This window comes from Gigantopelta aegis, chromosome 11 (assembly GCF_016097555.1).
Source record: "Gigantopelta aegis isolate Gae_Host chromosome 11, Gae_host_genome, whole genome shotgun sequence".
Lineage (NCBI taxonomy): Eukaryota > Metazoa > Mollusca > Gastropoda > Neomphalida > Peltospiridae > Gigantopelta > Gigantopelta aegis.
This window is the reverse complement of record NC_054709.1, coordinates 11,408,404-11,429,525: the sequence shown is the minus strand read 5'-3', so window position 1 is coordinate 11,429,525 and position 21,122 is coordinate 11,408,404. Positions and strand designations below refer to the sequence as shown.

Sequence of the window (21,122 nt, the reverse complement as noted above, 5' to 3'; positions counted from 1 at the left end):
CAAGACAAGACTGGCTTAATGCTGGTTACAGACAAGACTGGCTAAATGATGGTTACAGACAAGACTGGCTAAATGATGGTCACAGACAAGACTGGCTAAGTGATGGTCACAGACAAGACTGGCTAAATGCTGGTCACAGACAAGAATGGCTAAATGCTGGTCACAGACAAGAATGGCTAAATGCTGGTCACAGACAAGACTGGCTTAATGCTGGTCACAGACAAGACTGGCTTAATGCTGGTCACAGACAAGACTGGCTTAATGCTGGTCACAGACAAGACTGGCTTAATGCTGGTTACAGACAAGACAAGACTGGCTTAATGCTGGTCACAGACAAGAATGGCTAAATGCTGGTCACAGACAAGACTGGCTTAATGCTGGTTACAGACAAGACTGGCTTAATGCTGGTTACAGACAAGACTTGCTGAATGCTGGTCACAGACAAGACTGGCTTAATGCTGGTTACAGACAAGACAAGACTGGCTGAATGCTGGTCACAGACAAGAATGGCTAAATGCTGGTTACAGACAAGACTGGCTTAATGCTGGTTACAAACAAGACAAGACTGGCTTAATGCTGGTTACAGACAAGACAAGACTGGCTTAATGCTGGTTACAGACAAGACTGGCTTAGTGCTGGTCACAGACAAGACTGGCTAAATGCTGGTCACAGACAAGACTGGCTGAATGCTGGTCACAGACAAGACTGGCTTAATGCTGGTCACAGACAAGACTGGCTTAATGCTGGTCACAGACAAGACTGGCTGAATGCTGGTCACAGACAAGAATGGCTAAATGCTGGTTACAGACAAGACTGGCTTAATGCTGGTTACAAACAAGACAAGACTGGCTTAATGCTGGTCACAGACAATACAAGACTGGCTTAATGCTGGTTACAGACAAGACAAGACTGGCTTAATGCTGGTTACAGACAAGACAAGACTGGCTAAATGATGGTCACAGACAAGACTGGCTAAATGCTGGTTACAGACAAGACTGGCTAAATGCTGGTTACAGACAAGACTGGCTAAATGATGGTCACAGACAAGACTGGCTAAGTGATGGTAACAGACAAGACTGGCTAAATGCTGGTTACAGACAAGACTGGCTAAATGCTGGTGACAGACAAGACTGGCTAAATGCTGGTCACAGACAAGACTGGCTTAATGCTGGTCACAGACAAGACTGGCTTAATGCTGGTCACAGACAAGACAAGACTGGCTTAATGCTGGTTACAGACAAGACAAGACTTGCTGAATGCTGGTCACAGACAAGACTGGCTTAATGCTGGTCACAAACAAGACTGGCTTAATGCTGGTCACAGACAAGACTGGCTGAATGCTGGTCACAGACAAGAATGGCTAAATGCTGGTTACAGACAAGACTGGCTTAATGCTGGTTACAAACAAGACAAGACTGGCTTAATGCTGGTCACAGACAATACAAGACTGGCTTAATGCTGGTTACAGACAAGACAAGACTGGCTAAATGATGGTCACAGACAAGACTGGCTAAATGCTGGTTACAGACAAGACTGGCTAAATGCTGGTTACAGACAAGACTGGCTAAATGATGGTCACAGACAAGACTGGCTAAGTGATGGTCACAGACAAGACTGGCTAAATGCTGGTTACAGACAAGACTGGCTTAATGCTGGTTACAGACAAGACAAGACTGGCTTAATGCTGATCACAGACAAGAATGGCTAAATGCTGGTTACAGACAAGACTGGCTAAATGCTGGTCACAGACAAGACTGGCTTAATGCTGGTCACAGACAAGACTGGCTGAATGCTGGTCACAGACAAGAATGGCTAAATGCTGGTTACAGACAAGACTGGCTTAATGCTGGTTACAAACAAGACAAGACTGGCTTAATGCTGGTCACAGACAATACAAGACTGGCTTAATGCTGGTTACAGACAAGACAAGACTGGCTTAATGCTGGTTACAGACAAGACAAGACTGGCTAAATGATGGTCACAGACAAGACTGGCTAAATGCTGGTTACAGACAAGACTGGCTAAATGCTGGTTACAGACAAGACTGGCTAAATGATGGTCACAGACAAGACTGGCTAAGTGATGGTAACAGACAAGACTGGCTAAATGCTGGTTACAGACAAGACTGGCTAAATGCTGGTGACAGACAAGACTGGCTAAATGCTGGTCACAGACAAGACTGGCTTAATGCTGGTCACAGACAAGACTGGCTTAATGCTGGTCACAGACAAGACAAGACTGGCTTAATGCTGGTTACAGACAAGACAAGACTTGCTGAATGCTGGTCACAGACAAGACTGGCTTAATGCTGGTCACAAACAAGACTGGCTTAATGCTGGTCACAGACAAGACTGGCTGAATGCTGGTCACAGACAAGAATGGCTAAATGCTGGTTACAGACAAGACTGGCTTAATGCTGGTTACAAACAAGACAAGACTGGCTTAATGCTGGTCACAGACAATACAAGACTGGCTTAATGCTGGTTACAGACAAGACAAGACTGGCTTAATGCTGGTTACAGACAAGACAAGACTGGCTAAATGATGGTCACAGACAAGACTGGCTAAATGCTGGTTACAGACAAGACTGGCTAAATGCTGGTTACAGACAAGACTGGCTAAATGATGGTCACAGACAAGACTGGCTAAGTGATGGTCACAGACAAGACTGGCTAAATGCTGGTTACAGACAAGACTGGCTTAATGCTGGTTACAGACAAGACAAGACTGGCTTAATGCTGATCACAGACAAGAATGGCTAAATGCTGGTTACAGACAAGACTGGCTAAATGCTGGTTACAGACAAGACTGGCTTAATGCTGGTTACAGACAAGACCAGACTGGCTAAATGCTGGTGACAGACAAGACTGGCTAAATGCTGGTCACAGACAAGACTGGCTTAATGCTGGTCACAGACAAGACTGGCTTAATGCTGGTCACAGACAAGACAAGACTGGCTTAATGCTGGTTACAGACAAGACAAGACTGACTAAATGCTGGTTACAGACAAGACTGGCTAAATGCTGGTTACAGACAAGACTGGCTAAATGCTGGTCATAGACAAGACTGGCTAAATGCTAGTCACAGACAAGACTGGCTAAATGCTGGTCATAGACAAGACTGGCTAAATGCTAGTTACAGACAAGACTGGCTAAATGCTGATTACATAGAAGACTGGCTAAATGCTGGTTACAGACAAGACTGGCTAACAGACAAGACTGGCTAAATGCTGGTTACAGACAAGACTGGCTAAATGCTGGTCATAGACAAGACTGGCTAAATGCTGGTCACAGACAAGACTGGCTAAATGCTGGTGACAGACAAGACTGGCTAAATGCTGGTCATAGACAAGACTGGCTAAATGCTAGTTACAGACAAGACTGGCTAAAAGACAAGACTGGCTAAATGCTGATTACATAGAAGACTGGCTAAATGCTGGTTACAGACAAGACTGGCTAAATGCTGGTTACTGATAACTACGGCCACTTGCCAGCTGTTTGGTTATTTTAGGTAGCTGGAGATAGGAAAGTTGTCTTGTGTACAAATGTAGGAGGTGAACAGAGTTTATCTGCGCTGTCTGCCTGCCGATTACGACCTACTTGGATTACACAAGTGGCAGGGCTGTTCATTTTTCTCATCTCTTTTATCTCCTCCATGCTGGCAGATTCGGGCTGAAAATAGTCTCACAGTCGTCACCGTGCCAACATTTTATATTTTAAATGGATCTGATGTGGTTGTTTGGGAATTTGTTTTATATAAACACTTTTTTTTTTTATGTGTGTGTGTGATTATTAAAAGATGGTTAAATATTAATTGATAAACTGTTTATGGAACTTTTAAATACATATCCATGGTTAAGATGTTGTTGCAATTGGAAATATTTCTTAATTTCTGCCCAAGATGTAGGTACCATAGGCTTAATTAATCTATTACCTGTTAGGACAGTACGGTAAACAGTACTGAGAATATAACACTCATAATGTTAACTCAAAATTCAGGGTTATGTTGAAAATTGAGTGGTGACAGCATTTTAATCATCATAAGGTGTGTGTTTAGGTGTGTGTGTGTGTGTGTATGTGTGTGTGTGTTTAGGTGTGTGTGTGTATGTGTGTGTGTGTTTAGGTGTGTGTGTGTGTGTTTAGGTGTGTATGTGTGTGTGTTTAGGTGTGTGTGTGTTTAGGTGTGTGTGTTTAGGTATGCGTGTGTTTAGGTGTGTGTGTGTGTTTAGGTGTGTGTGTGTGTGTGTTTAGGTGAATGTGTGTTTAGGTGTGTGTGTGTGTGTGTGTTTAGGTGTGTGTGTTTAGGTGTGTGTATGTGTGTGTGTGTGTGTGTGTGTGTGTGTGTGTCGAATGTAGCCCACTAATAGAGCATTCATCTAATGCATAATTGATCTAGGATCTAGGATCGATCCCCATCACAGGGCCCAAATGGGCCATTTTTTATTCCAGCCAGTGCTCCACAACTGGTCTACAAATGCTGTGGTATGTAGTGTCCTGTCTGTGGAATGATACATGTAACAGATCCCTTGCTGCTAATCAGAAATATAGTAGCCCATGGCGTGACAACAGGTTTTCTCTGTCATGATCTGTATGGGACTTGACCATGTACTTCTAACTGTCAATAAAATTTATGAGTTGAGTGTGTTGTTAAATTAAACATTACTTCCTTCTTCCTTCAATCACCATTGGATATTGACATTGTTTTACCTTTGTTTGACACCCAATAACCAGGACAGGATGTAGCTCAGTGGTAAAGTGCTCGCTCGATGAGCGGTCGGTCTGGGATCGATCCCTGTCGGTGGGTCCATTGGACTGTTTCTCACTCCAGCCAGTGCACCACGACTGGTACATCAAAGGCTGTGGTATGTACTACCCTGTCTGTGGGATGGTGTATATAAAAGATCCCTTGCTGCTAATCGAAAAGTGGTGACAGTGGGTTTCCTCTCTCAATATCTGTGTGGTCCTTAACCATATGTCCGACGCCATATAGCCGTAAAACATTTTCTTTCTTCTTTCCCAATAGCCGATATATATGTTTGTGCTGGGGTGTTGTTAAGCATTCATTCGTTACTGTTTGTAGTACATTAATTTAAGGTTATGGTATGCACTGTCCTGACTATGGGAACGTCTAGTTAAAAGATCCCTGGCTGCATTCCTTTGGTAAGGGTGGATCCAAACAGTGCACCACAACTGGTCAAAGGCTGTGGTATGTACTTTCATGTCTGTGAGATCCCTTGCTGCATTAGGAAAAATCTTTTCCTGTCCTTGACAGAGGGGCCGGCCCAAGCCGACTCTTGCACCCATGACAGGCGTGCGCTACAACAGCTTGTTCTGAATGTGCATGTTAAACCCTCTGACCTGACCCGATTAGGAAAAATGTAGTGGGTTTCCTCTGATGATCATGTATGGCAATTACCAAATGTTTGACATCCAATAGCCGATAATTAATAAATCAGTGTGCTCTAGTGGTGTCGTTAAACAAAACAAACTTTACCTTTTTCGTTGTTTAAGAGTGTCCTAGGTTATGACAGTATGTTATCTCTCTTTATCTCTCAACCAAATGGACTGGCATATCAAAGGCTGTGGTATGTGCTGTCCTGTCTGTGGGATGGTGCATATATAAAAGATCCCTTGCTACTAACGGAAAAATGTAGTGGTTTCCTCTTTAAGACTATATGTCAGAATTACCAAATATTTGACATCCAATAGCCGATGATTAATAAATCAATGTGCTCTAGTAGTGTCGTTAGACAGTACACACTTTTAACTTGGCTAAATATCAAACTGACCATGTGGGTTAGATGTGTTGCTGAACAAAAATGTCTTTCCTCTCTTTGTGCTGAAATTGTCATTGCAAAATGGTCCAAATCTCGAGAGCTGAATTGTGATAATGCTAATCATTTAAAATATTACATTTTGTAGACCCTTCCCTCCACAAACTTGACGAACAAAGAAAAAACCCCCAACAACCCCCAAATAAAGCAATAAGCAATCAAAACATGAAGAAAACAACAACAAAAATGTGGTTTTGATAAATCCCTGTAGGTGGACCCATTTTGGGCTATATGTATTTCTCGTTACAGCCAGTACACCATGACTGGTATATCAAAGGCCATGGTATGTGCTATCCTGTCTATGGGAACGTGCATATAAAAGATCCCTTGCTAAATTAGGAAAGATGTAGCAGGTTTCCTCTGATGACTGCGAGTCAGAATAACCAAACGTTTGATACCCAATAGCCAATGATTGATTAATCAATGTGCTCTAGTGGTGTCGTTAAACAAAACAAACTTCTAACTTGATAATTGTTTTTCTCTTTCTCTTGCCATTGTAATTACTACATGTGTGTTGTCAAATTATAATTATATGAATTAAGATAAATTTTTATTTCCTAAATCTTAAAGGGACATGTACCCTAATTTTTAAACACTAAGGCATATGTTTTACTATTAGAGCCGTTTTTGATAACTGAAATCATACTTTACTTAGATTTTATTATTTAGATTATCAATTCCGTACATTCAAAGTGTTTTTGGTCATCCTGGCGTTTTTAATATCACAAAATGCATTTCTCATATTTTTAAAAACACATGTGCGTCTGAGAAGTAACACTTATGGAGTTGAGTTTTAGTCTATTTTTAGAGGGTATTTGACCATTTCAAAGTCACAGGCTCATGTTTCACTCCAAAGTAACTTTATCCAAATGTGTTTCAGGTTTGTAGATTAACTGAATTTAATTTTCACGGGTTGAAACTAGGGTCTGTCCCTTTAAAAGAGATTTTAAAAATTGAATATTTGTTTGTTTTATTTTTTTTGTTCTTAATCAATTTAAAACCCTGAAGTTCTAATTCTGGTCACACCAGTCTTTGTTCTTGATTTATAAAAAACCCCAAGTCCTGAAGAGTAATTTATTTGATATCAACATCTGTTAATTTATTTCCGATATCGTGTGTTACAGTATTATTAATGGTAATTGGATTTTTAGCAAAGCAATTCTGTCAGATTACACCTAATTTCAGTCAGCAGGTGGCTTTTGTTGTCAAATTATAGTTGGACAATAGAATGATTTTTATTTTTTATTAATTTAATTGCAAAAGAAAATTTAATTAAAATCAACACATGGCTCTATTTTCATACTAGTGACAAAAAACAGACAATAAAACTACACTTATTTTCCTGCATAAATCTTCAATACGTTTATCATCATTATCATCATAATTAATATTTTCAGTATTCATCAGAAAGAAAGAAAGAAATGTTTTATTTAATGACACACTCAACACATTTTATTTACTGTTATATGGCATCAGCCATATGGTTATGGACCACACAGATAGAGAGAGGAAACCCGCTGTCGCCACTTCATGGGCTACTCTTTTCGATTAGCATCAAGGGAACTTTTATATGCACTATCCCACAGACAGGGTAGTACATACCACGGCCTTTGATATACCAGTCGTGGTGCACTGGCTGGAACAAGAAATAGCCCAATAGGCCCACCAATGGGGATCGATCCCAGACCGACCGCGCATCAAGCGAACGCTTTACCACTGGGATACATCCTGCCCCTATTTTTCATCAGATGTGATATCCTAAATACTGAAATAAAATATACTGTAGTCATATATTTAAATACTGTTATGTATATATATAAAAATCTCAATAGACTGTGTAATGAGAAATATTTCTTAATTTACACCTGTTACCATGGTAACACACATGTATAATTGAATAATTTATTACAAAAGTATTCTTTGCTAAACATCTGTGCTTTATATATGCATACCAGTTTCAGAGACATCACAAGTGTATGCTGTGTGGAAATTCACTGGCATATAACCAGTGATGGGGGTGGGGGGGGGGGACATATGGCCCCTCCCTCAATCACACCTTTTTTCATTCATTCATTCATTAGTTCATTTATTCATTCGTTCATTCGTTCGTTCGTTCATTCCATTCATTTCAACTTATTTTCGTGCTTATATCCAATTAAAGGTCAAGCACGCTGTCCTGGGCACACGCACCTCATATATCTGGGCTGTCTGTCCAGGACAGTTGGTTAGTGGTTAGTTGTTAGTGAGAGAGAAAGAAAGAAATGTTTTATTTAACGACGCACTCAACACATTTTATTTACTGTTATATGGCGTCAGACATATGGTTAAGGACCACACAGATTTTGAGAGGAAACCCGCTGTCGCCACTACATGGGCTACTCTTTCCGATTAGCAGCAAGGGATCTTTTATTTGCACTTCCCACAGGCAGGATAGCACAAACCATGGCCTTTGTTGAACCAGTTATGGATCACTGGTCGGTGCAAGTGGTTTACACCTACCCATTGAGCCACTCAGGGTTTGGAGTCGGTATCTGGATTAAAAATCCCATGCCTCGACTGGGATCTGAACCCAGCACCTACCAGCCTGTAGACCGATGGCCTAACCATGACGCCACCGAGGCCGGTCTAGTGTGAGAGAAGTCGGAGTAGTAATCTTACACCTTCCCATTGAGTCATTAAAACTTGATCCGAGTGGGAGCCGGTACTAGGTTGCGAACCCAGTACCTACCAGCGTTATGTCCGATGGCTTAACCACGACACCACCGAGGCGTAGGACAGTGGGTTAGTTGTTAGTGGTTAGTTGTTAGTGAGAGACAAGAGGGTGTAGTAGTCTTACACCTACCCACTGAGTTGTTTAAAACTCGATCTGAGTGGGAGCCGGTACCGGGTGGTGAACCCAGTACCTACCAGTTTTAATAAAGCTGAACTCGTCCCTTGAGATAGCCTACATGTTTTTCGGCCCTGAACTGGCATGTGTATTAAAATTGACATGCATTGTCGAGCTGTTTTTATTACTTTGGTTCAAAGATTTTACAAAGTAAAAATAACAAGTTACAGATCTTCCAGACATTGCTGTCATACATGTTGAATGCATGCCGTTAAAATTAATAACCGTGATTATTGAAATAAGCAAACATTATAAGGACTACGCTGAATTCTGCATGGCACCATTTTTTTGTTACCGGTCGCAAGATCGCTATTACGCTAATTGAATATTTGGTATTATTATTATGGTTGAGGTGTCGGATAGATTATGTAACCGTTTGTTCACATCAGAAGACTGAAAATGGCTTAGCCAAAAGTTTAGCCACTTGCAAATTTTATTAGCCATTTTTTGTAAAAATTAGCCAGTGGCTAATTTGGCTACCGACAGCGCGAGCCCTGCTTTATGTTCAATGGCTTAACCACGACACCACCATGGTATCTTTTCTTCCTCCACCACCTTTTATATTTGCCCGTTGCCCCATAACACAACCTGTAGACACCGTTGGTGTCCCCTCAGTGTGGGTTGTTCCTCCTCCCCAAATATAAAATCCTGGCTGTGTCGGTGTGGAAATCAGAAGAATGATCCATATCACAGGTGGCTACTTAGTGCACGTGACCCTCCCTCCCTCTCTCTCTCCCTCTCCCACTCCCTCTCCCTCTCCCTCTCCCTCTCTCTCTCTCTCTCTCTCTCTCTCTCTCTCTCTCTCTCTCTCTCTCTCTCTCTCTCTCTCTCTCTCTCTCCCTCTCTCCCTCCCTCCCTCCCTCCCTCCCTCCCCTCTCCCTCCCTCCCTCTCTCTCTCTCTCTCTCTCTCTCTCTCTCTCTCTCTCTCTCTCTCTCTCTCTCTCTCTCTCTCTCTCTCTCTCTCTCTCTCTTTTTCTCCCCCCTCCCCCCACACACCCCCGCTACCAGGGTCTGACGTCATTTTTTGTTTTGTAGGTTTGACAGGACAAAATAAAAGGAATGTTTGAGTAAAGAAAGAAAGAAATTGTTTATTTTACGATGCACTCAACACATTTTTTTTTAGAGTTATATGCCGTCGGACATATAGTTACGGGTCCACACAGATATTGAGGAAGGAAACCTGCTGTTGACACTTCATGGGCTACTCTTTTCAATTTGCAGCAAGGGATCTTTTATATGCACCATCCTATAGACAGGATAGCACATACCATGGCCTTTGATGTACCAGTCGTGGTGCAGTCCGAAGCCATATAACCGTAAATAAAATGTGTTGAGTGCATTGTTAAATAAAACATTTCCTTCCTTCCTTCCCTCCCCATCCTCTCTCCCTCTCTTCCCCTCTCTGACTCTTGTCTATTGTTCTCTGAATCTTTCCTCTCAACTATTGTAATAAAGTCTACCATATAATTATGTTAGATATCAAATAGCTCATGTCTAATCAAATATTTCTCTTTTTTTATTTCCTTTTTGTATTTCTGATGACAGACTATTAAAAGCAGATGAGTAATGATTTTCCAAATGTTTATTTTTTCAGACATACATCGGGAACGTGGTAATTTCTGTGAACCCATACAAGCAGTTGCCGCTTTACACACACAGTGTTATTGAGGAGTACCGCAGCCGCAACATCTACGAACTTCCCCCGCACATGTGAGTTTTGTCTTTACTACATGCCACCATCACACATGTGAGTCTGAGTTTTGTCTTTACTACATCCCACCATCACACATGTGAGTTTTGTCTTTACTACATTCCACCATCACACATGTGAGTCCGAGTTTTGTCTTTACTACATCCCACCATCACACATGTGAGTCCGAGTTTTGTTTTTACTACATCCCACCATCACACATGTGAGTCCGAGTTTTGTGTTTACTACATCCCACCATCACACATGTGAGTCCGAGTTTTGTCTTTACTACATCCCACCATCACACATGTGAGTCCGAGTTTTGTCTTTACTACATCCCACCATCACACATGTGAGTCTGAGTTTTGTCTTTACTACATCCCACCATCAGACATGTGAGTTTTGTCTTTACTACATCCCACCATCACACATGTGAGTCTGAGTTTTGTCTTTACTACATCCCACCATCACACATGTGAGTCCGAGTTTTGTCTTTACTACATCCCACCATCACACATGTGAGTCCGAGTTTTGTCTTTACTACATCCCACCATCACACATGTGAGTCCGAGTTTTGTCTTTACTACATCCCACCATCACACATGTGAGTCCGAGTTTTGTCTTTACTACATCCCACCATCACACATGTGAGTCCGAGTTTTGTCTTACTACATCCCACCATCACACATGTGAGTCCGAGTTTTGTCTTTACTACATCCCACCATCACACATGTGAGTCCGAGTTTTGTCTTTACTACATCCCACCATCACACATGTGAGTCCGAGTTTTGTCTTTACTACATCCCACCATCACACATGTGAGTCCGAGTTTTGTCTTTACTACATCCCACCATCACACATGTGAGTCCGAGTTTTGTCTTTACTACATCCCACCATCACACATGTGAGTCCGAGTTTTGTCTTTACTACATCCCACCATCACACATGTGAGTCCGAGTTTTGTCTTTACTACATCCCACCATCACACATGTGAGTCCGAGTTTTGTCTTTACTACATCCCACCATCACACATGTGAGTCCGAGTTTTGTCTTTACTACATCCAACCATCACACATGTGAGTCCGAGTTTTGTCTTTACTACATCCCACCATCACACATGTGAGTCCGAGTTTTGTCTTTACTACATCCCACCATCACACATGTGAGTCCGAGTTTTGTCTTTACTACATCCCACCATCACACATGTGAGTCCGAGTTTTGTCTTTACTACATCCCACCATCACACATGTGAGTCCGAGTTTTGTCTTTACTACATCCCACATGTGAGTCTGAGTTTTGTCTTTACTACATCCCACTATCACACATGTGAGTTTTGTTTTTACTACATCCCACCATCACACATGTGAGTTTTGTTTTTACTACATCCCACCATCACACATGTGAGTCTGAGTTTTGTGTTTACTACATCCCACCATCACACATGTGAGTCTGAGTTTTGTCTTTACTACATCCCACCATCACACATTTGAGTCTGAGTTTTGTCTTTACTACATCCCACCATCACACATGTGAGTTTTGTTTTTACTATATCCCACCATCACACATGTGAGTCTGAGTTTTGTGTTTACTACATCCCACCACACATGTGAGTCTGAGTTTTGTGTATACTACATCCCACCATCACACATGTGAGTCTGAGTTTTGTCTTTACTACATCCCACCATCACACATGTGAGTCCGAGTTTTGTCTTTACTACATCCCACCATCACACATGTGAGTTTTGTTTTTACTACATCCCACCATCACACATGTGAGTCTGAGTTTTGTGTTTACTACATCCCACCATCACACATGTGAGTCTGAATTTTGTCTTTACTACATCCCACCATCACACATGTGAGTCCGAGTTTTGTCTTTATTACATCCCACCATCACACATGTGAGTCTGAGTTTTGTCTTTACTACATCCCACCATCACACATGTGAGTCTGAGTTTTGTCTTTACTACATCCCACCATCACACATGTGAGTCTGAGTTTTGTTTTTACTACATCCCACCATCACACATGTGAGTCCGAGTTTTGTTTTTACTACATCCCACCATCACACATGTGAGTCCGAGTTTTGTCTTTACTACATCCCACCATCACACATGTGAGTCCGAGTTTTGTCTTTACTACATCCCACCATCATACATGTGAGTCCGAGTTTTGTTTTTACTACATCCCACCATCACACATGTGAGTCCGAGTTTTGTTTTTACTACATCCCACCATCACACATGTGAGTCTGAGTTTTGTCTTTACTACATCCCACCATCACACATGTGAGTCCGAGTTTTGTTTACTTTACTACATCCCCACCATCACACATGTGAGTTTTGTCTTTACTACATTCCACCATCACACATGTGAGTCCGAGTTTTGTCTTTACTACATCCCACCATCACACATGTGAGTCCGAGTTTTGTCTTTACTACATCCCACCATCACACATGTGAGTCCGAGTTTTGTCTTTACTACATCCCACCATCACACATGTGAGTCCGAGTTTTGTCTTTACTACATCCCACCATCACACATGTGAGTCCGAGTTTTGTCTTTACTACATCCCACCATCACACATGTGAGTCTGAGTTTTGTTTTTACTACATCCCACCATCACACATGTGAGTTTTGTGTTTACTACATCCCACCATCACACATGTGAGTTTTGTCTTTACTACATCCCACCATCACACATGTGAGTTTTGTCTTTACTACATCCCACCATCACACATGTGAGTCCGAGTTTTGTCTTTACTACATCCCACCATCACACATGTGAGTCCGAGTTTTGTCTTTACTACATCCCACCATCACACATGTGAGTCCGAGTTTTTGTCTTTACTACATCCCACCATCACACATGTGAGTCCGAGTTTTGTCTTTACTACATCCCACCATCACACATGTGAGTCCGAGTTTTGTCTTTACTACATCCCACCATCACACATGTGAGTCCGAGTTTTGTCTTTACTACATCCCACCATCACACATGTGAGTCCGAGTTTTGTCTTTACTACATCCCACCATCACACATGTGAGTCCGAGTTTTGTCTTTACTACATCCCACCATCACACATGTGAGTCCGAGTTTTGTCTTTACTACATCCCACCATCACACATGTGAGTCTGAGTTTTGTCTTTACTACATCCCACCATCACACATGTGAGTCCGAGTTTTGTCTTTACTACATCCCACCATCACACATGTGAGTCCGAGTTTTGTCTTTACTACATCCCACCATCACACATGTGAGTCCGAGTTTTGTCTTTACTACATCCCACCATCACACATGTGAGTCCGAGTTTTGTCTTTACTACATCCCACCATCACACATGTGAGTCTGAGTTTTGTCTTTACTACATCCCACCATCACACATGTGAGTCTGAGTTTTGTCTTTACTACATCCCACTATCACACATGTGAGTTTTGTTTTTACTACATCCCACCATCACACATGTGAGTTTTGTTTTTACTACATCCCACCATCACACATGTGAGTCTGAGTTTTGTGTTTACTACATCCCACCATCACACATGTGAGTCCGAGTTTTGCTTTTACTACATTCCACCATCACATACATGTATGTGAGTACAAATTATGGATTTCACATATATTTATGTACATATGTACTTAAATTTGCATTCTGTGTATACAAGGGTTCGACTTCCCCTTAATTGTTAATTTTATGTTAAGTATACAACATTTAACTAGTATTTAGCTGATAAAAATATGTTTAAATTAGACACTTTTTAATAATTTTCAAGAAACACCCCCAACTTTATCCGAGGTATCAGAATATTAGCTAAAACAAAATTCTTTCCAGTGTCAGCCCAGCTTCTAATATTTGACTACAACTTGAAATTTTAAAGTTAACTTTAAAAAAAAATAATATGAAAAGAAAGAAAGAAGGAAATGTTTTATTTAATGACACACTAAACACATTTTATTTACGGTTATATGGCATCGGACCACACATATATTATTGAGAGAGGAAACCCGCTGTTGCCACTTCATGGGCTACGCTTTTCGATCAGCAGCAAGGGATCTTTTATATGCACCATCCCACAGACAGGGTATCACATACCACACCTTTGTTATACCAGTCGTGGTGCACTGGTTGGAACGAGAAATAGCCCAATGGGCCCACCGATGGGGATCGATCCCACACCGACCACGCATCAAGCGAGTGCCTTATCACTGGACCACGTCCTGCTCTCTAATAACATGATCATGCGGGTAATGTTTTGTCTGTAATAATACCTCTCAGTATTGGTAACTCCATACCGGAGGGTTTTTTTTGTTTCATTCTTTCTTTTATTCTGCTACAAGATGTATACTTGTAGCTGTTATTGTAAACCTGTTCACAACATATGGTTACACACCACCATTAATTACTCCATGTAGTCCAATACAATTTCTGTGTCAGAATATATTCTGTGAAAAATATAACACTGTCAAGAGGATCATGCAGGGCTTCTAGATTATGGTAGCCCCACTCCCATGGCTAGTGATATTCAATGTTGGGCTAGTAAATAACTACTATTGCCATGCCAGACAGGGCTTCTAGATTATGGTAGCCCCACTCCCATGGCTAGTGATATTCAGTGTTGGGCTAGTAAATAACTACTATTGCCATGCCAGACAGGGCTTCTAGATTATGGTAGCCCCACTCCCATGGCTAGTGATATTCAGTGTTGGGCTAGTAAATATCTACTATTGCACATGCCAGACAGGGCTTCTAGATTATGGTAGCCCCACTCCCATGGCTAGTGATATTCAGTGTTGGGCTAGTAAATAACTACTATTGCCATGCCAGACAGGGCTTCTAGATTATGGTAGCCCCACTCCCATGGCTAGTGATATTCAGTGTTGGGCTAGTAAATATCTACTATTGCCATGCCAGACAGGGCTTCTAGATTATGGTAGCCCCACTGCCATGGCTAGTGATATTCAATGTTGGGCTAGTAAATAACTACTATTGCCATGCCAGACAGGGCTTCTAGATTATGGTAGCCCCACTGCCATGGCTAGTGATATTCAATGTTGGGCTAGTAAATAACTACTATTGCCATGCCAGACAGGGCTTCTAGATTATGGTAGCCCCACTGCCATGGCTAGTGATATTCAATGTTGGGCTAGTAAATAACTACTATTGCCATGCCAGACAGGGCTTCTAGATTATGGTAGCCCCACTGCCATGGCTAGTGATATTCAATGTTGGGCTAGTAAATAACTACTATTGCCATGCCAGACAGGGCTTCTAGATTATGGTAGCCCCACTGCCATGGCTAGTGATATTCAATGTTGGGCTAGTAAATAACTACTATTGCCATGCCAGACAGGGCTTCTAGATTATGGTAGCCCCACTCCCATGGCTAGTGATATTCAATGTTGGGCTAGTAAATAACTACTATTGCCATGCCAGACAGGGCTTCTAGATTATGGTAGCCCCACTCCCATGGCTAGTGATATTCAATGTTGGGCTAGTAAATAACTACTATTGCCATGCCAGACAGGGCTTCTAGATTATAGTAGCCCCACTCCCATGGCTAGTGATATTCAGTGTTGGGCTAGTAAATATCTACTATTGCCATGCCAGACAGGGCTTCTAGATTATGGTAGCCCCACTCCCATGGCTAGTGATATTCAATGTTGGGCTAGTAAATAACTACTATTGCCATGCCAGACAGGGCTTCTAGGTTATGGTAGCCCCACTCCCATGGCTAGTGATATTCAATGTTGTGCTAGTAAATATCTACTATTGCCATGCCAGACAGGGCTTCTAGATTATGGTAGCCCCACTCCCATGGCTAGTGATATTCAATGTTGGGCTAGTAAATAACTACTATTACCATGCCAGACAGCTAGTGAAAAAAAGGTTGTCAAATGCTGCATATAAGTCTATTTTGTAAATATGAATATCCTGCCCCCAACCCAACCCCAATCTTAGTGTTTTTAATCGCTATCTCCCTCTTTAGGTAACATATCTGATTATTACTATTAGTAAAATTGTATTAAGTAAAGTAGGGCTAGTGACTTTTTAATCATGGCAAGTAAAAATTTTAAATCACTGTTCCCATGGCTAGTGGATTTTGTAAAAATTCTAGAAACCCTGATCATGTGACTGCAAGCTTAGTGAGTGCTCTTCCTTAACAAAAAAAAGAAAGAAAGAAATGTTTTATTTAATGACACACTCAACACATTTTATTTATGGTTATATGGCAGCAGACATATGGTTAAGGACCACACAGATAATTGAGAGAGGAAACCCGCTGTCACCACCTCATGGGCTACTCTTTTCGATTAGCAGCAAGGGATGTTTTATATGCACCATCCCACAGACAGGGTAGTACATACTACGGCCTTTGATATACCAGTCATGGTGCACTGGCTGGAACGAGAAATAGCTCAATGGGCCCACCGACGGGGATCAATCCCACACCGACCGTGCATCGAGCGAGCGCTGTACCACTGGGCTATGTCCCGCCCCCTTTCCTTGACAACTACTGTGCAAAGAAATAAAAACCGGTTGACCTTGAACATTTACAGTCAGCTACCCTCATGCCAAAGCACGACCCTCATGCCAGAGCACCAGCTCATATTGCTGTCACACAAGTGGCAACATACCACTTGTACAGTTGTTACCAGTTAGTACTACATACTAAAACTTCAAACCAATGGGTTAATTAAATACTACTGGGGTCAACCTACTTGTAACCATCAAACAAAGATTTCAAAAGACATATTAAGAATTTTGTAGTACTTTTTTTTTTCATGAGAAACTATTTCCTAAACCGGACTATATATTAAAGGCATACTGTCACGGATTTAAGGACCTTATTTCTCTAAAAATGGATAATAAATAAAAATTACATTAATTGTTGGAAACCAAATCTAGCTATCGCATCACCTTAGCTGAACCATGATGGAGTGAAATCCATGTCATCCCTCTCGGCAATTTTAGTTTTTGAATTATGGACCATTGCCATAATTAATTATTTTTACAAAATGTCATTAATAAATGGAGTATGGTGGTTATGAAAATGATTGAATAAAGTACATTTAGGGACAAATCAAATTATTTTTGTTCAGGTAATACTTTGTTAGACCATTAAATAGGTCAGTGGTCTGTGACAATATGTCTTTAAGTTGCTACAAGTAATGACAATGACAAGTGTGGCATGGTGCCATAACGGGATATTTTCATGTCGACAAAGAGTACATGTACTTCTATAAATGTATACTGGACCAGGGCATATCTAGTTTAAAAAATAAATCTGAATACAAGTTAAACCAAGGCTTCTAGAATATGATAACCCCACTCCCATGGCTAGTGATATTCAGTGTTGGGCTAGTAAATAACTACTATTGCCTTGCCCGACAGGGCTTCTAGATTATGGTAGCCCCACTCCCATGGCTAGTGATATTCAGTGTTGGGCTAGTAAATAACTACTATTGCCTTGCCCGACAGGGCTTCTAGATTATGGTAGCCCCACTCCCATGGCTAGTGATATTCAGTGTTGGGCTAGTAAATAACTACTGTAACTAGCCCAATGGCTAGTGGAAAAAAAACCCTTTAATAATTGAATGTGAAAATGTTTTAATTTCATGCTAGTATGAACCGCAAAACTGCTTTGAAAACTGTATGAATGGTGTATTTGGGATCAAATAGACAATAACACCCGCAAAATCTAAAAACTCCATATGGTTATCTCCTAATCAAATAAGAGAAAACTTGTAACTTTGAAGGTGAAATCAGACACTGGATTTAATTGATGTACCATTTGTCAGTGTAAGTACAGTGAAACTCCTGTAAACCGGACGCCCTAGAGACCAAGTAAAATGTCCGGTTATAAGAGGTATCTGGTTTAGAGAGGTTAAGTTATGTATTTTTATTTTTATTTTTTTTATTTAAAGAGGTTAAGTTATGTATTGATTTTTGAAAGGGGACTGTGAAAATGTCCAGTTTAAGAGGGAATTCCGGTTGACAGAAGGGTCTGGTTTTGCAAGGTTTTACTGTAACTGGAGAATTTCAGTACAAAATGAAATGGGTGACTGTCACGTCATGGAATGTAGATTGTATTTGAATGTTTCAGTGCAGATGTATCAAATTGATAAACTATTTCATCTCAGTATACAAGGTCACGTATCGATTTGCTGAGAACGTTTTCACTTAGTGTTGGTCCCCTGACAGTTCACTTTAGATGCAGTTTCCAAACCGTGCATACACAGTTTCTTCTGATGCCTTAGTGCTGATATTAGCATCCCTGAAATGCATGTTGTTTCTAGTTCATGAGATTCGAGTTACATGGGTGAATTTAATGTGGGACATCCTAGCCTGCTCTCCCTCTCTTTCTCTCTCTCTCTCTCTCTCTCTCTCTCTCTCTCTCTCTCTCTCTCTCTCTCTCTCTCTCTCTCTGTGTGTCTTTCTGTGTCTCTGTGTCTCTCTCTCTCTCTCTCTCTCTCGCTGTGTCTCTCTGTCTGTCTGTGTCTGGCTCTCTGTCTCTCTTTCTCTCCCTCTCTCTCTGTCTGTCTGTCTGTCTCTCTCTCTCTGTCTGTCTGTCTGTCTCTCTCTCTCTCTCTCTCTCTCTCTCTCTCTCTCTCTCTCTCTCTCCCTCCCTCCCTCTCTCTCTCTCTCTCTCTCTCTCTCTCTCTCTCTCTCTCTCTCTCTCTCTCTCTCTCTCTCCTCCCTCCCTCCCTCCCTCCCTCCCTCCCTCCCTCCCTCCCCCCTCCCTCGCTCTCTCTCTCTCTCTCTGTCTCACTCCCCCTCTCTTTGCCTCTTTCCTCTCTCTCTCTCTCTCTCTCTCTCTCTCTCTCTCTCTCTCTCTCTCTCTCTCTCTCTCTCTCTCTCTCTCTCTCTCTCTCTCTCTCTGTGTCTGTCTCTGTGTCTCTCTCTGTCTCTCTCTGTGTCTCTGTCTCTCTCTGTGTCTCTGTCTCTCTCTGTGTCTCTGTCTCTCTATGTAATTCTGAAACTAATAATTATCACACTGGAAAATAATAAATATATTTATCTGTCTGGTGTGCAAGGAAATGTTTTCAAATATTCAGAGAAATATTGGCAGTTTAATGAATTTGGTCAGAAAATTTGCAGCTAAATTATGATTTTATTAACCAAACAGTCAAAATGGCTGTATATATAGATCTATCTATAGAGGATAGATGATTTTCAAATTGACTCTTTGGGCGAATTAATAACAAATGAAATTAGCACAGCCAAAAGTGATTGCTGTGTGAAGTACAAGTTAACAGCAGTTACAAGAGCCGTAAATGAGTGTTTATTGGAAAACACATTTAAATTTCTGTTTAACCTGGGGCCAATTGTTTGAACATAATAGTTAACCACTGGTTAACAGAAATTTTTAAAACGAAGAACTGAATCGATTCAATTAATAATTGAAACAATAATGTTGAAACTAGATTTAGAACAAGCAATGGTATTCAAACATATAATCAAATCTAAAGTTTATTTTGTATTTGTGCAAAAATAAATAAAAGGAAAATATTAGACTGACCCAGGGTTAATTTATCTGTGCTTTGAACAGCTGGGCTCTGGTTTTTAATAAGGATGTGTAATAAATAGAATACTACACTCTTCTCTGTTATGTACCGTTTATCTTACACCTGGTTTTTAATGAGGATGTGTAATAAATAGAATACTACACTCTTCTCTGTTATGTACCGTTTTTTTCTTACACCTGGTTTTTGATAAGGATGTGTAACAAATAGAATACTACACTCTTCTCTGTTATGTACCGTTTATCTTACACCTGGTTTTTGATGAGGATGTGTAACAAATAGAATACTACCCCTGTGTAACCTCACCGTGGGTGCAGGGGTGTAACATTCTCTTTGAGAATACTACACTACTTCTCTGTTATTGAAGTTTGAGTAATATTCAGTACACCTGGTGATATTTTGATGAGGATGAATGTAACAAATTGACACCCAATAGAATATTTTTCTAAACTCTTCATCTGTTCATAGTACCGTTTATCTTACACCTGGTTTTTAATGAGGATGTGTAATAAATAGAATACTACACTCTTCTCTGTTATGTACCGTTTATCTTACACCTGGTTTTTGATGAGGATGTGTAATAAATTGAATACTACACTCTTCTCTGTTATGTACCGTTTATCTTACACCTGGTTTTTGATAAGGGAGTGTAATAAATAGAATACTACACTCTTGTCTGTTATGTACCGTTTATCTTATACCTGGTTTTTGGTAAGGATGTGTAATAAATAGAATACTACACTCTTGTCTGTTATATACCGTTTATCTTATACCTGGTTTTTGGTAAGGATGTGTAATAAATGGAATACTACACTCTTGTCTGTTATGTACCGTTTATCTTATACCTGGTTTTTGGTAAGGATGTGTAATAAATATAATATTTTACTCTTGTCTGTTAGGTGCTAGGATTAGTTTATTCATTGTTTTTTCAAATATAGTTTACATAACAGAATAATTAGTTACTTAGCCAAAAAGCACATTAAGCAGCTTCCGGTTATCTGAAATGTTTACATATTGTCAGGCCTGTAAGAACAATATCTGGAGTAGGGAGCACAGGCTCTAGTAGGGGGAGCACAAGCCATATTTGTATCTTTATTTATAGTTAGACCAAAAAACATACAATTCGACCTTGAGTGTGTGTGATACGGTGTGTGTGTGGGGGGTGTGTGTGTGTGTGTAGTCAG

General features: G+C 40.8%; 1 protein-coding gene across 1 annotated transcript in view; it reads left to right on the top strand.

The window, feature by feature from the left end:
* Positions 1-21,122, top strand: part of LOC121385546 (unconventional myosin-Ib-like) — a 94,338-nt gene that overhangs the window by 12,478 nt on the left and 60,738 nt on the right. The window contains exon 3 of the mRNA XM_041516258.1: positions 10,315-10,430. Within this exon, the coding sequence (XP_041372192.1) occupies positions 10,315-10,430 (116 nt within the window). The remainder of the gene's footprint in view (positions 1-10,314; positions 10,431-21,122) is intronic.